Raw genomic sequence first — 13,710 nt, 5'->3', positions numbered from 1 at the left:
CCAGATCTGGACGTTTCATACTTTTCTAAGACATTTGGTATCAAACAAAACTTCTTCAGTTTTGCGGCTTTTTTTCCTATGCGGATATCCGAAGTTACGCGGTTTCAAATTCTTTATCTCCCAAAGTCGTAAAAAAAAATTCTGAGATTACACTAGATCAGGACGTTCCATGCATTTCTAAGGCATTTAGCATAAAAAACTTTCGATTCCGATTCTTCTTTATCAAAAAAATTGTTCTTTAGTTTTGCGGTTTTTACGCGTTTTTTTGTGCGGTATTTTTTACGCGGTACGTTAAAAGAGAATGTATAAACTATGTGGAATATAAGGAACACCATACCAGTGTCTGTGGAACGATGTGCTTTGGAGGTGCTTGTGCATGATCTGCCGTCAGCCACTAACAATGATTTAATATTCGAGATACCATATCGGAGAAACTCTTTCCATCGAAAAGGAAATGTATGAGAAATTTCTTAAACGACATACGTTTGTTACGCATGTGCTTAGAGAAGCCTTTACCTTCTTATGTGACTTTCAGTCAGAAGGCAACCGCTAGTCACCCACGAATATCAACTGGCCACATGTCGATATCGCAAAAAATCTTTGGGAAGACTCACTCGCTCACACTCTACACTCAAGAACAACGGTACTTCTTGTACATCGGCTCAAAACAACCTCAGTATTTCTGTAGCAGGTCTCAGCAACGAAATCATAATATGGTACTCATGTTCAACAATGATAAGTCAACACTACGTCTGGTAAAGTAACAGCTATAAGACAGGAAAACCTATCTTATTTGATTATAGAGCTCATTGGGTTTCAGTTTCGATCAGTAGGAGCTACTAACGAAATAATTCTTCTATTGTTAACGCTCAAAGAACTTTAGTTGCTTATAAAAATCAGATTACCATGTGCCAATTATATCAGTCGGCAGCAAGTGGATACAAATATTTCGCGTGTCGCGCACTGGTCAACATTGGCCGCGTTCCATTTCTCTAATTAAATGATATCCCTGCTAATAAGCGGTGTCGGTTTCGAACACTAAACCGATTGTCGCATCAACAGCACTAAATATATGCAAAATCAATCTTCCGGGTTGCCACCGTTTGCCGGGGCCTGGTGGTTTCGTCAAACATCACGAACCGAACGGTGCCAGGTCTCGCATCGCCGAATCCGAATGTTTACAATTCGTCGGACTGCGGTGCTCCCCCGTGCAGGCAATTAGCACTACTATCGATACACGATTGCGTTGCTCTACAAATGGTTACACACGTTTTGACGTGTTAATCAGCGGCTCGCGTAATACCTGACTACTGCTGCTGACCGACCGACCGACCGACCGACCAACCGGGCCTTAATGGGCACTCGATGCAGTTTCATTCACAAAAACAAACCACACGTCATCACCGTCATCATCATACTCCATCAACAATTGGCCGCCGGTATGCCGTGGCGAGGCGCGACGTGACCGGGCATCACCCATATCAGTAATCCTGCCACGCGTGGTGCAATGTAAGAAACATACCGCCGTCGTGCCGCTGGCCATCGAAGCCGGCCGGCCGGCGTGTATGTTTTTTTTTGCACTACACCTTCCTCCTTAACTCCATCACACACGGTCCCATCACATATACCCGTCGTCGCCGTCAATCGTCGTCGTTGGTGTGTGGTTGGTTGCTTGCTGTTTGCGTTGTTGGTGTTATCATTAATACTCACGAGCTCATTAATAATTAATTTTCAATTACTCTCCCGACGCCTGCTTTTCCGTGCGTGATTGCATGTGTTCATCCTGTTGTTTTTTTTTTGTTTTGGTGTGTTCGTCGTATTTTGGTTCTCCACACTCACCGGTATCATCGGTAATGTTCGACGACAACGACGAGAAAGCACCGGGGTCAGAATTTGAATTGCAATGTCCTTTTCTGTGTCGATTCTTCGCGCGGACCGGCACAGTACGAGAAACAGAAAAAGGAGAATCAAAGCATGCGAGCAAGCAAACAAGCAGTACGAGTCCGACCTGATAAGCAACGATGCGACTTTAGACGCCAAGGGGGTAACGAAGAAAGTTGCATGCCTCCTTTGATTCGTCGCATTTGTTTGTTTGTTTGATTGTATCGTCGATACCGGGAGTGTGGAGCCGGGGCTGACTGTAGAGCTGTCAGTGGTTCATTCGTCGCGCGTCGACGACCGACGGGATGTTTGATTGCAATTTTCCGAGGTAAACATTCAATTTACCGTATTGAAATTAATTAAGATCGCAAATATTGTCGCAAGCGCTAGAGAGAATGATTGCAATGTTTGTCTAAATTTGCTTCTTCTCTTTCTCCGCTGCAAACCTTTTGGTTGCAAATGCGGCGATAGTGGCAAACGACTAGGGTGACGGCTCTCTGTTGATGTTTTTTTCCTGATGCAGCAACAGTAGTACAGTAGCAGAGCACAGCAGGCAGCGAGCAAGCACCTGAGAGTTAAGCATCGCGTTGTCTTTTCGCGGAAAGGCGGCTGGAATGTCATCACGGCAGTCCGCAATCTGACAGCGACAGGACCGTGAACTCTATCGCGCTCTCTTTCTCTTTTTGATGATTATGTTGATGAGTACGAGATTGCCTTGTACTGGTGGACTCTTGTGGAATTTTAAACGTGCGTGTCGGAGCCTATTCTGCGTTGCGAGTGAAAAGATTTTAGGAAAATTTGATGGAAAATAGGAAGAAAGATGCCGGTGTCGGGTCGGGGTAGGAGAGGTAACACTAAAATAGTAATGAATTATATACTGGAAGGAAACTACAGAATGGCTACCGAAAGAGATGATGATGGAGGGAGAACGGGGCTGGCTTGGGTCGAACGAGTAGACAAGAGTAATAGAAAGCTTATGTGTAGCGTGTGCAGCATGAGAGCATGTACCTCTATATAGTCATCTCGAATGTTAAATGGAGGCAAGTTGCGGTGGTACATAAGACGGCGATTGCTGTCCTGATGATAGTGAGGGATGGGATGGCAGAGAAATTAATAGTTCCCCTTCGTCTTTCACCTTCGGTTCCTTTTGAAAACCCAGCGACACCGACGACGATGACGACGACGACGACGGGGTCGATGGAGATGTGTGAGAACCTGTGTGTACGTGCACTTGGCGACGGTTGAGGGTGGCTATTGCATGTGTAGATGTGAGGACAAGAAGACGAAAAGCTCGGTCTCCACCAAACTCGAAGCAGTTCGCCCCCTTCGTGTGCTGTTGTGTTCCATCCTGGCTCTGCGTATGCCAGGCCGGGAGGGGTGATGTAAGGTGGCGGCACTGGCTGACGTTAAGATACCCATTGGAGTGGGTTCGGTGGGTATAATGTCTCGATCGAAATTGCGCAATTGACGTGCGCCGTGGAAGAAATCTACATACAGCTTCTTCGTCTTCTTCTTCCCTTCGATGCCACCGTTGTCCCTCTGTATGTTGACGATACTTGGCTATATGCACGTGTACATAGGGAACGAACAGCGGCAGCAGAGTGAGGTACCATGTTTTGCCTTTTTCTTATTATGATTTATGATTATATTGTCGACATAATAAGCAATTTATATAAATTCTTCATCGTCCTGTAAGCAGCACTAGTAGCGGCATTGGCAGCAGCAGCAGCAGCAGCAGCAGCAACGTTGCGGGCTATCCTTTCATCCTTCGACGTATAAATTTTCATTATAAATTGAGATTTTTCGTTGCAGATTTTCCATCCACTTCGGAACAGTGCGAACAGGAAAATTGATGCAAAATCATATGCCACGCGGTGCCTCGAATGCAGTGCGGGTGGAGATGCGAAAAAAAAAGAAAAGAAAAAAATTAACCATCGATCTAGTATCCATCGACGACGACGGCCAGGCTGAAGCACGAACTAAACTATAGTCTTCCAGTGTCCACGTGAATGATTCACACTTCAAGCGTAGCATGCCATGGCCAACGTTCGGGTTCCATGGACTATACACAGGGTAAATATTTGTCAACCAGCGATAAAATGTGCTCGGATGACGGCTAACGAGGACGACAATGAAGATTATAATGAGATACGAGCGATAGTTGCCTGCCCGCTGACGTCAGGTTGGCAAACTGTGCTTTCGTGGCCGCTGTTTCCGATGGCAAGATGCGTCCGGGCGGAACGTGCCGAATCTAGTTTTGGGTGCGGCCATGATTGCTTTTTCGTTTTGTGTTGCAAAACTTGACGAACGCTATTTGGGATCGCCTTCGAATTTATGCCGAGATTCTGTGCAGTGTAGAGTTTCGAGCGTTTTCCGTGGTTCGAAGGTCAAAAATTGATTAACATTGGAGTCGTTTTGAATGTGATCCAGCGATGACTCATCATCGCAGAAGCAAAATTATTTTTTTCCTGACATCTGTCAACAATATTCAGTACTTTTTTTCGAGTCTAAATAAAGGGTGATTTTTAAGAGGTAAAGGATTAGATTTTCAAATCACAAAAATATTGAGATGAAATCTTCATTGGAATCGATAGAATGATCAATATAATTCAATATTTGAAGATGATTTCATGCGGCTCCGATTTAGATGGCCCATGCGAAAGGTCCAATTTTGGCACACTCTCACCAACATATCGGCCGTTATTTCAAAAATCATGCCACTGGTCCATAATCCACACCAAACAGTGACTTTTTTGGAATGCATTGGTTGCTCTTGCAATGCTTCTGGCTGGTCTTTACTCCAGATTCGGAAGTTTTGCTTGCTCACGTTGACGTTGACGCCGCTGAACACAGTTTTTCGATAATAAAGTGGATCTTCCTCCAACGTTACCAGCGCCCATGATTCATGATTAAATTATAGGACCAAACTTCATGATTAAATTTTAGACCAAACTGAACAAGTTTGAAAATAACACAAGACACGATTCGTGCGTGAACTGTCAAAAACAGTGTTGCCAAAAGGATACCACCAAAAAAATCACCCTTTATGACGAACTTCGTGCCAAATGATCTATTTGAACCGAGGTATTCAGTCAAAACGACTGAATTATGGCACTGGACAGAGGCAACTGATATTTATTTTTCACTGTGCTGTGTCTTACATTTCGAAATCGATCCAGGAGCCGACATAGGAGTTTGGATGGGAAGTGCTATCACATGCGGCTTTCTCATCAGACCTATTCCCTTTTGATTACCTGCTATTTGCGTCGATGAGAAACACATTTAGATGACCAACACTTTGCTATAGCTTCGAAGAAGTTAAAAATTGGATCGATTCTTTCTTCGAATCACAAGAGGCGGATTTCTTTGACGAAATTGCCACAAAACATGGGAAAATAACACTTTTCAGGTGGATCTATCGTGCGTTCAAGTGTGGAGATTAGAAATTAGGCCGTTGAATCTCCTTCGTTTAGCTTCTCACGAAATATCGAGATCTTTTCCCTCACACAGTTCGTATACTTTCCTGTTATTCGTGGTGCGATGCAAAATCGACAAATGACATTAAATGACAAATGTTCTGCTGAATTTCGGTAAAAGCTTACTCACTAATTTAGATAAATTTAGCGTATTGCCGATCTAATTCTGGAGCTCGAGAATCAGTTTTAAGTGTAAATGCACTTGAAAGGCAAAACTGATTTCTCGATGGTTTGAATGGAGCTACACTCAAAAAAATCCACATGTTAACCTTATGTGAAAAAAACACGTAGATTCCAAAAATGGCTTTGTCATCGGAGTTTACGTGATCTTCTTAACAACCAGCGGATCATGATTGAACATGAAATGAACCATATGTCAGAATTATTGCTGTTGTCACATATATTTTATGTGTCACGCACTTACTTGAATTCATTTTGTCATGTTCATTTTGTGCTCGCAATATGGCATCAGTTGAAAAACCTTGAGCAAACAACATAGGCCAAATCCCTTTTGACCCTTCTAAGGTATTTATCACAGTAATTTTAGGGTAAATAAAATACGAAACTGAAACACAAAAACTGCTCCAAAAATACGAAACTGAAACACAATTCAATTTTGTTTTCTTTCTACAGCGGAGTTCAAAATGCAAAACCTCTAGATTGTGTTCCAGCACATCAATCACATCTTGAACTTGAAAGTGTGCATTCCTTAAAGGGAACAATGTTTGCTTCAGTTTAGCTGCTTCGGAAAAAGGATTTAGAACAATGTATTCTGTATTTTTGATATTTTTCACCGGTGATTCAACAGAAACGAATTTAAAGGTAAAATTTTCAGAATATCTGCGTGCGAACAAAATTTATCGCAATGTTATGTCCAACAGACTATGTAATCTATTAGTTTTTAGTACCAATATACATTAATAAGATTCAATATAGAACTTTATAGTAATAATTACACAAAAATAATGTGACTATTAAGTAAAATTCTGGTAAAAAGTAAGATGAAATAAATTTTACAGCACAATTCAAATTAACTTTGTATAAATTTCACAAAAGTATTCTATAGAATCTACGAAAAAAGTTACGTATATATTACGTGATACAAAGGTGGACTAAGAGTTCATGAGTTCATTCTGTGCTATCTATACTTCACATAAGTATTACAAGAAAAGTTATATGGATAAAAATCACATAAGTTTTCACGTAGCATTGAAGTGAGGATTTTTTTGAGTGTATATATTTTTTTATTTTTTTGACGCACTGCATTGATTGATAGTTGTATAGCAGGGTTGCCACATATACAGATTAATCTGTTTTTTTTTACAGATTCTTCAGATAAATCTGTGGCCAAGATTCTGTTCATGCAGATCACAGATTTTTGCCAGAAACACAGATTTTTACAGATTTTTGATAGCGTGGAATAGAAATTTAATAATGATCGAGTTAAAATATCTCGAACTGGTTGTTCACGACAATTTGCGAACGAACCTCGCGCCACGTTTCGTGCGTCTTGAGACATCTTTGAAAGCATTTTTCTCGAAACAAATGTTTTCAAATTTTGAGGAAACTTCTATAAATACATTATCTAGTATACCACGTAGCGGTTTCTGTTGTAAACTTTGTTTTGTATAAACAATACAATATGAAATTTTCATTTAAAAACTTTTTACTTAATTAGCCAGTTAATTAAGTTCTAGTTCCTACTTTAAATTTGAAGACATCGCCCGTTTTGGACCTTCTGGAAACTTGCGCAGAAACTTGGTCATGGAGAGGCTATTTTTTATCGGAATTATGTAACAATAATATTTTTGTAGGTTGAAGTACACTTGATTAAACACTGAAAAATAAATTTCGATAGCTTTCACTATGTTTCCGGAAAACGTTTCTGAAATTGTCCTATTTTTTTGACTTACCCATTAATTCTGAAAATAGGATTAAACTTGCATGAAAGAGAATATCAGTCACAGATGTACTATCTGCCTATAAAAAATTTTCGCTGCTCACTTTTTCTTGCCTCTAATGTAGCGTAATTTCTCGGATTTTGCACGGAACCGCAAAACAACCAAATTTTAAGTACATTCCACCCAAATTGGAGGGTTCCGTTCACTAACCTAATTTTAGGTAAAGTGGGTCTAGGTAGTTTCCGTAAGGTACGGGCTTACAAAAATGCTTAAAGATGAGTTATATTATTATACTCTACATTTGAGTCGTATTGACTCAATTTCGGGATTATACACACTGAATTCTTATTTTGATGTTCGGTAATTTTTTCTACAGTTTTAATCTGTAAAAGGAAATTTTAGTAGAAAAAATCGTTAAATAATTCCATTTTACCGACATCAGTAAAATATGCACGAGTTGTCAGTAATTACATGATAATTTTGCTGAAAATTCGTTTTTTGTTTTACTGACGTATATTGTAAACATTGAAATGTCATCACGTCTAAGTTATTCCGTAAAAAATCACCGATTCTCAGTGGTTAATGAATAAACACCGAAAAAATATGTAAACAGTGCTGAGCTTCAGTAATTTTCACTGAACGCTTTCGGAGAAAATAAAGCCTGTCAAAAGTGTCGCCATTTTAAAGTTCAAATGATACTAACAGTGGTAAAAATTAGTGCTTTTTTCGGAAAAGTGCAGACTGCAGCTAAAATGGACAATATTTTGGACTTACTTGCGGATGAAGAAGTAAAGAAGCTGTTCAGTAAGTACATTTATAATATTTTCAAAGTTTTCTCATTTTTAGCAGAGTACGAAAATGTTTGACGAGTGTATCACTTGCTTTTTTTGTCGTAAACCTGTTCCGGGATACGTGGAAGGGCTCGTACGGCACATTACGTGGCACATAAAACGTAACCACACATCACTAATGGTAAATAAATTGTATCGAAAAACGTATATTCGAAATTAATATGAAAATTTTCTATAATCCTCTCCAGGGCATCTTAGAATGGTGTCAGGTAATATAATACAGTATAGAATTTCATCGAAAATAACAATATTTTTTATACATCACAGGATGACATCCTTCCGCAATCATATGACGTACCCACATTACACATTAAAGGAGACATGTTTGCGGACAACTCTGAAGCATTTATAATCTGGAGAAACTGGAGCCTGAAAATAAGTGGCGACTATCAATATTTCTTCAAGATACTGGTTGAGTGCTACAATGTGGCGAAAGTCGACTGTCGTCCTTCGGATAAATTTTTTTTATATTTATATATTCGCTCATGGGCATTGCTGCCTTAACAACGACAGGAGAAAAATTTATGCGTAGTCTTAAGTAATGTATTCAAAAATCATTAAACTCAACATATCACCGAATAAACCTGTGTATTATTTTTCGCTGATCCTTTTTAATTTCTTAGTATTTGGTATCAAATACTACAGATTTAGTAATATAGAAGAATTCAGAAAATTCAATTTTTTCGTTTTGTTTTGCAAATTTTACCGAACTTCGGTATTAGGTGATGAATAAGTCAGTAAATTTTGACAGTTAGTTGTGGTGATCCAGTTTACCAATCATTCAGTAAATTTAAATTTTACTGAACTGTTTACTGACTGTTTAGCTGTTTGAAAGTCAGTAAAATTTTTACCGACACCCGTAAAAAAAGTATAGTGTGTACGGTTAACTTAATTTTAGCTTATTAAACAAAACTCTCGCTGTTGGGTGGTTTTGCTCTTTGTATTTTGACAACAATGGAAGGAGCGAATGAAAGAAAAGATTCAACTCAACTCAAAATTAAGTAAAAAGAAGTCAAATAGTAGGTAGTTTTTAATTTCCATGTGCAATGTAAGAATTGTTTGAAAACATCTTTTTGTGTAAGAACTTTAAATGCAAAAACTTCACCGGTTCTTTCCAAACAAATGATTTTATCCGGTTTTTGCACTCAAAGGTTTTTCTATATGTTTGGCGTCCAAGCGATCTTTTGTCAGACGAAAGTAAGTCTAAACTATTCGGGCAAAACCGGCATTCGTATATTTGGAGAACTTATCATGTGGTACACAAGGATCATGGTGTGGAGGAGAAAGTTTGGCACATATCAAAGTGATCATGACTGTAGTTATATACATCGAGTTGTTCTACGTAGAAAAGGTGTCAAAATCTTTCAACAGGGTTTATTAGAGCACAGCGCGAAGAAAACTAAAGTATTTCAATCTAGTAGGCCGGATTTAGTTTGATTATAGCGAGTCGAATAACGAATGCACCAATTTTCAGTTTTCCTTTTGAGTGAGTGGTTGAAGTTGACAGAAGATAGTTTGGTTAGAAACTGACATTAAAAAGTGGAAACCTGTCTAATATTGACAATCGAAATTAAAACTAAATTCAAAAATCTGTTCGTTGCAGTCTCTCGCAAAAAACCACATGCACCAACCAAACCGACTCAAACGTGCATCCGTGCAGACCGGATCAATTCTTCCGGAATAATTGTTTGCTCTTCGTTACCCGAAGAATATGGGGCAAGTTTTAATTGAAAGTACACAATAACTGGATTGCTTCCAACCTCAGCGAAGCAGTTCAATCTTTCCTCTATCGTTATCAGTACATTTTGGGAACCGAAGCGAAAAACTTTTTTCGTTTTGTCCTAAAAAGGATGGAGGTGCGGTCCCTGACTGTAAAAAGCAGTTCAACTTTTCTCTTGATTTCGTTATTTGGATTGGGAACATACTGAAACTTACCATCGGTTGCTGCGGTTGATCCTTCATTGTTTCGGCTTTGATTAAACCTGTTGGCACTTGATGATGTTGTTGTTGTTGTTGCTGTTGCTGCTGCTGTTGTTGGTGGTGGTGGTGTTGCTGCGGCAGTCCCTGATTGTTGGCAGGTATAGTTTGATGCTGCTGCTGTTGTTGTTGTTGATGTAGGGTTTGCTGCTGTGCCTGTTGGGGCGGCTGATTGGCCTGATTGTTACTGTTGGCCAACAGCGTATTATTGACACCTGTTTGGGCCCCGGTTACGGTCACCAGTTGGCTCGTTTGGAGTACATTGGGGGCACCGGTTGCTCCGGTGGTGGTGGTGTTTGGCGATGGATGCGGCAACGATGCCGGCGCCGGACTTCCGGATGCGTTCTGGGGTTGATTCTTCGGTGTAGCACCTAGACTCAACGCTTTACGGCCTCGTCCAGTCTGAGGAAAAAAAAGAAACACAGAAAGCAAAATATTAGAGATGGAACCAGTTTTTGTTTTTCTAGTGCAGGACGGGAACTGATTCGGAGAAGGATGTAACAACCGCACTTTTTATTCGCTTGTTATAATACTACAAGACCACTGACTGAGAGCTGCGATTACAAAACAAGCCTGTCCGAAACGAACTCATAAAATTCCTCCCAACCACAAAAGCGTAAGACACCTTGTATTTTGTTTCCCACAACGGCTTGCTCGGCTTGTTTACGTTACAATTGCCATCGCGCATTAAAATGAAATTTTCGTGTGGCATCTCCGGTCGTGATTCATCGGTCGTAAATTTCCTCCCGGCTCGGCCCCGATGTGCGTGTTTCAGTCGGTGGCATTGTTGTTTACATTTTTTTTTTTGCTTCGCCAGGCCGAGCCGTGCAACAACAACGAAAGAAAAAATGCCATCACGATTATCCACTTCACGTTCGAGAAGAGTACGGGTGCGGTTATAAAATTCTACTTATCCTAGAGCCGAATAAAATGTCAACATGATCCCCGGCAAATGGGGCCAAATGCCGACGGAAGACACCGTGCTAATAGATCAAGGCCCCGGGTTTTGCACAATTTCTAGAGAAGCGTAATTTATTACATGATTCTGCGTAATTCAGTGCTTTTCTGATGCAATCGAATCAATTGAATCGTGGCTTGGTTAGTTTTGTTTAATCACGTGGGCTCCACAAGGCAGCTACCAGGAACCGTTCATAAGCATACTGTTTATTATGTCAATCGTTCGTCGAAGGCTGTTTTGAAATTGGAACTGTGCCTTCATAAGACGGACAGTTCAGAAAATAAACTATTTATATAACAACATAATTTGTTGTAATTAGAAAGATAAAAAAAACCGAACAGAACAAAAGCAAATATCTGGTCGTGTTCAGTGTTGCCAGTATTATCATAAAACACCGACCGACGCGGTAACTCAAACAGAAATTTATGGTTTTTGCCAATCTAATTTACGATTACAATCGAATCTTGCTTTCGTTTGTTCGCTCACGACACCGACACCGGGAGGAACTATTCGGTTCACAGCTATCTGAAGAGGGAAAGAAAGGTGCACCACCACCGATCGATCGATTTACGATCAGGCGGGTTGCGAGCGAGTGAACCTTTCGCAGAGAAGGCTTGATAGTACCTTTTATAACAGCAACGCTAATTAATGGCATTAATAACAATTCATTACCGATAAGTACCGGGCTTGAGAGAGCTAGAGCGACGCATAATGCTGATATACTTTTTTTGTATTTTTTTCTTCTTTAGTGCAGCAGCAGCAGCAGTTATCAGGACGCAAAGAGTACGGAGAAAGACTTAATTATCGTGATTATTCATCCGTTATCTTGCCGAGCAATTGACTGTCTATATCGAGACGCGAGGTGAACGTCTATAGTGAAGAGTGTACTCCCGGTCTTCGGCATCGTTCCTGTCGGGTCATAATCGAAAGGCGTCGCCTGTCATGGCAAAAAAACCGTATATTATTGCGAGTGTCTTGTAAAGTCCACGTTCGCAAGTCGGTTGCCGGTGTGTGCGCCAAATAGAGCGCCCCTTTCAATTTTGATGTTTATTTTTATTTTTCGTTGACGTTTGAGGTTCTTCCCCACAGATCAGTAACTCGACCAAGCGCTAGATTATCTTGAAAGTGACAATATTACACGTTGCGTTTGGCTTGTACGGAACATAAACTTTTTAGACTATCAATTTTTGCAGCATTTTGTGTTTTTTTTTCGTCGTTTTGTTGGCTACACTAGTCTGCAGGCAAAATGGCGACTTTTGTGAAATCTGTGCTTTGGCTCCCATGCTGCTGCTGCTGCTACTGCTACTACTGGCTTGGTCGTCTTTATTTCACAGTGATTTATAGTGTTTATATAAATATGTAAAACGACGTTTGTGGATGGTTGCTGCAGCCAGACACGATTACACGGCTCGGACGGCAGCACGGTACGGGAAGATCGGTGTCGCAAAGGGATGATTATAAATCTACAACATTTATTGCGATGTAAGCTCGCTTACCCAAGCAGTTCGCAGGCGCTGCTCCCGTATTCGTCCATTCCCGGGGCTGACTCAGATTGTTATTAATTATTTAGGAATCCGAAAAATGGTGTTCCCGGTGTGCAATCTAGGAACGGATCGGCAGAGAAGTCGAATCGATAGTTCAAACTGTCTTTTTAAGCAGTTCAAGTGAGTGAAACTCTAATAACAGATTCAACATCTATAATGCATATTTTAAACCACTGCCATACAAAAATGCGGATCACCCTGTTGTCAAACCACCGACTGACGCGACAATTCATTTTTAAGCTCGACAAGAGATTTGTGGCATTTTATTCCGAAGGAGGAAAACATTGTATTGGTACTTTCTCTTTATCTATTTTTACTTGTTATTGAGAAAGGTTCCCTGCCGATTGACATCGGTATTTGAACAGCAAACAAAAGCAGATGAAAATAGAATGATGTGTTAATCCTGCAATGGATGGCGCTAGCGTTCTTTCAGGTAATAATACTAATGAAACTAAAATTATACCAGACTTGGCGACCGTTAGAAGCCGTAGAGATTCTTCCATTAATTGGCTCATTTGACAGAAAAGCTGCCCACCTGTCAATAACTGTTAAGAGTGCTGTAATTTCCCAAATTGTCTTTCAAGCCTGCTGAGAGTAATGAATTCTTACTCGTGTGCTCTTTTTTTTTTGCGTGCTCGGTAAACCAAATTGACGTTTCAAATGTCATTGAGTTTTTTTTTTCTGTCGTTTTGATCATGTGCCATTTTATTTCATTTCAACTATAGAGGGATGGATGACGATGTAAAAAAAAAAGTTTGATGGTTTTCGGTAAATTTAAACATTTTATGTTTATGTTTAATTTTCATTTAAAAATCTGAAGGAAAAACATGAAAACGTGCACGCTCTTCGAACATAACTCATGGTTTGAGTTGTGATTATTTGTGGATTTGAGTAAAATTTACTCAGGCCATGAGCTCTCTCGCATTTCTTCATACATTAGAGTAAGCGTTGAGTTTTCAAATATTTGAGTGCAGTTCAGTGCGTTTTCTCTCTCGGAGTATTCTTATCGAATTTAAGAAGGCAAAAATACAGCGTTTCTCATTGCCGTTTGTGAGAAGTGAGAAGTACAACATAAGGATATCAAAATCGTTCAATTTTGACTCCAACCCAGTCAAAAGTAAA

General features: G+C 40.0%; 1 protein-coding gene across 3 annotated transcripts in view; it reads right to left on the bottom strand.

Moving 5' to 3' along the window:
* The window catches only part of LOC131436880 (methylcytosine dioxygenase TET), a 406,314-nt gene that overhangs the window by 28,695 nt on the left and 363,909 nt on the right, over positions 1–13,710 (bottom strand). For all 3 annotated transcript variants that reach the window (XM_058605845.1, XM_058605847.1, XM_058605846.1), the window contains one exon: positions 10,045–10,488. In XM_058605845.1, the coding sequence (XP_058461828.1) occupies positions 10,045–10,488 (444 nt within the window). The remainder of the gene's footprint in view (positions 1–10,044; positions 10,489–13,710) is intronic.

This window comes from Malaya genurostris, chromosome 3 (genome assembly GCF_030247185.1).
Source record: "Malaya genurostris strain Urasoe2022 chromosome 3, Malgen_1.1, whole genome shotgun sequence".
Taxonomy (NCBI): domain Eukaryota; kingdom Metazoa; phylum Arthropoda; class Insecta; order Diptera; family Culicidae; genus Malaya; species Malaya genurostris.
The sequence above is the reverse complement of the archived record's forward strand: the minus strand, read 5'-3'. Positions and strand labels throughout refer to the sequence as shown.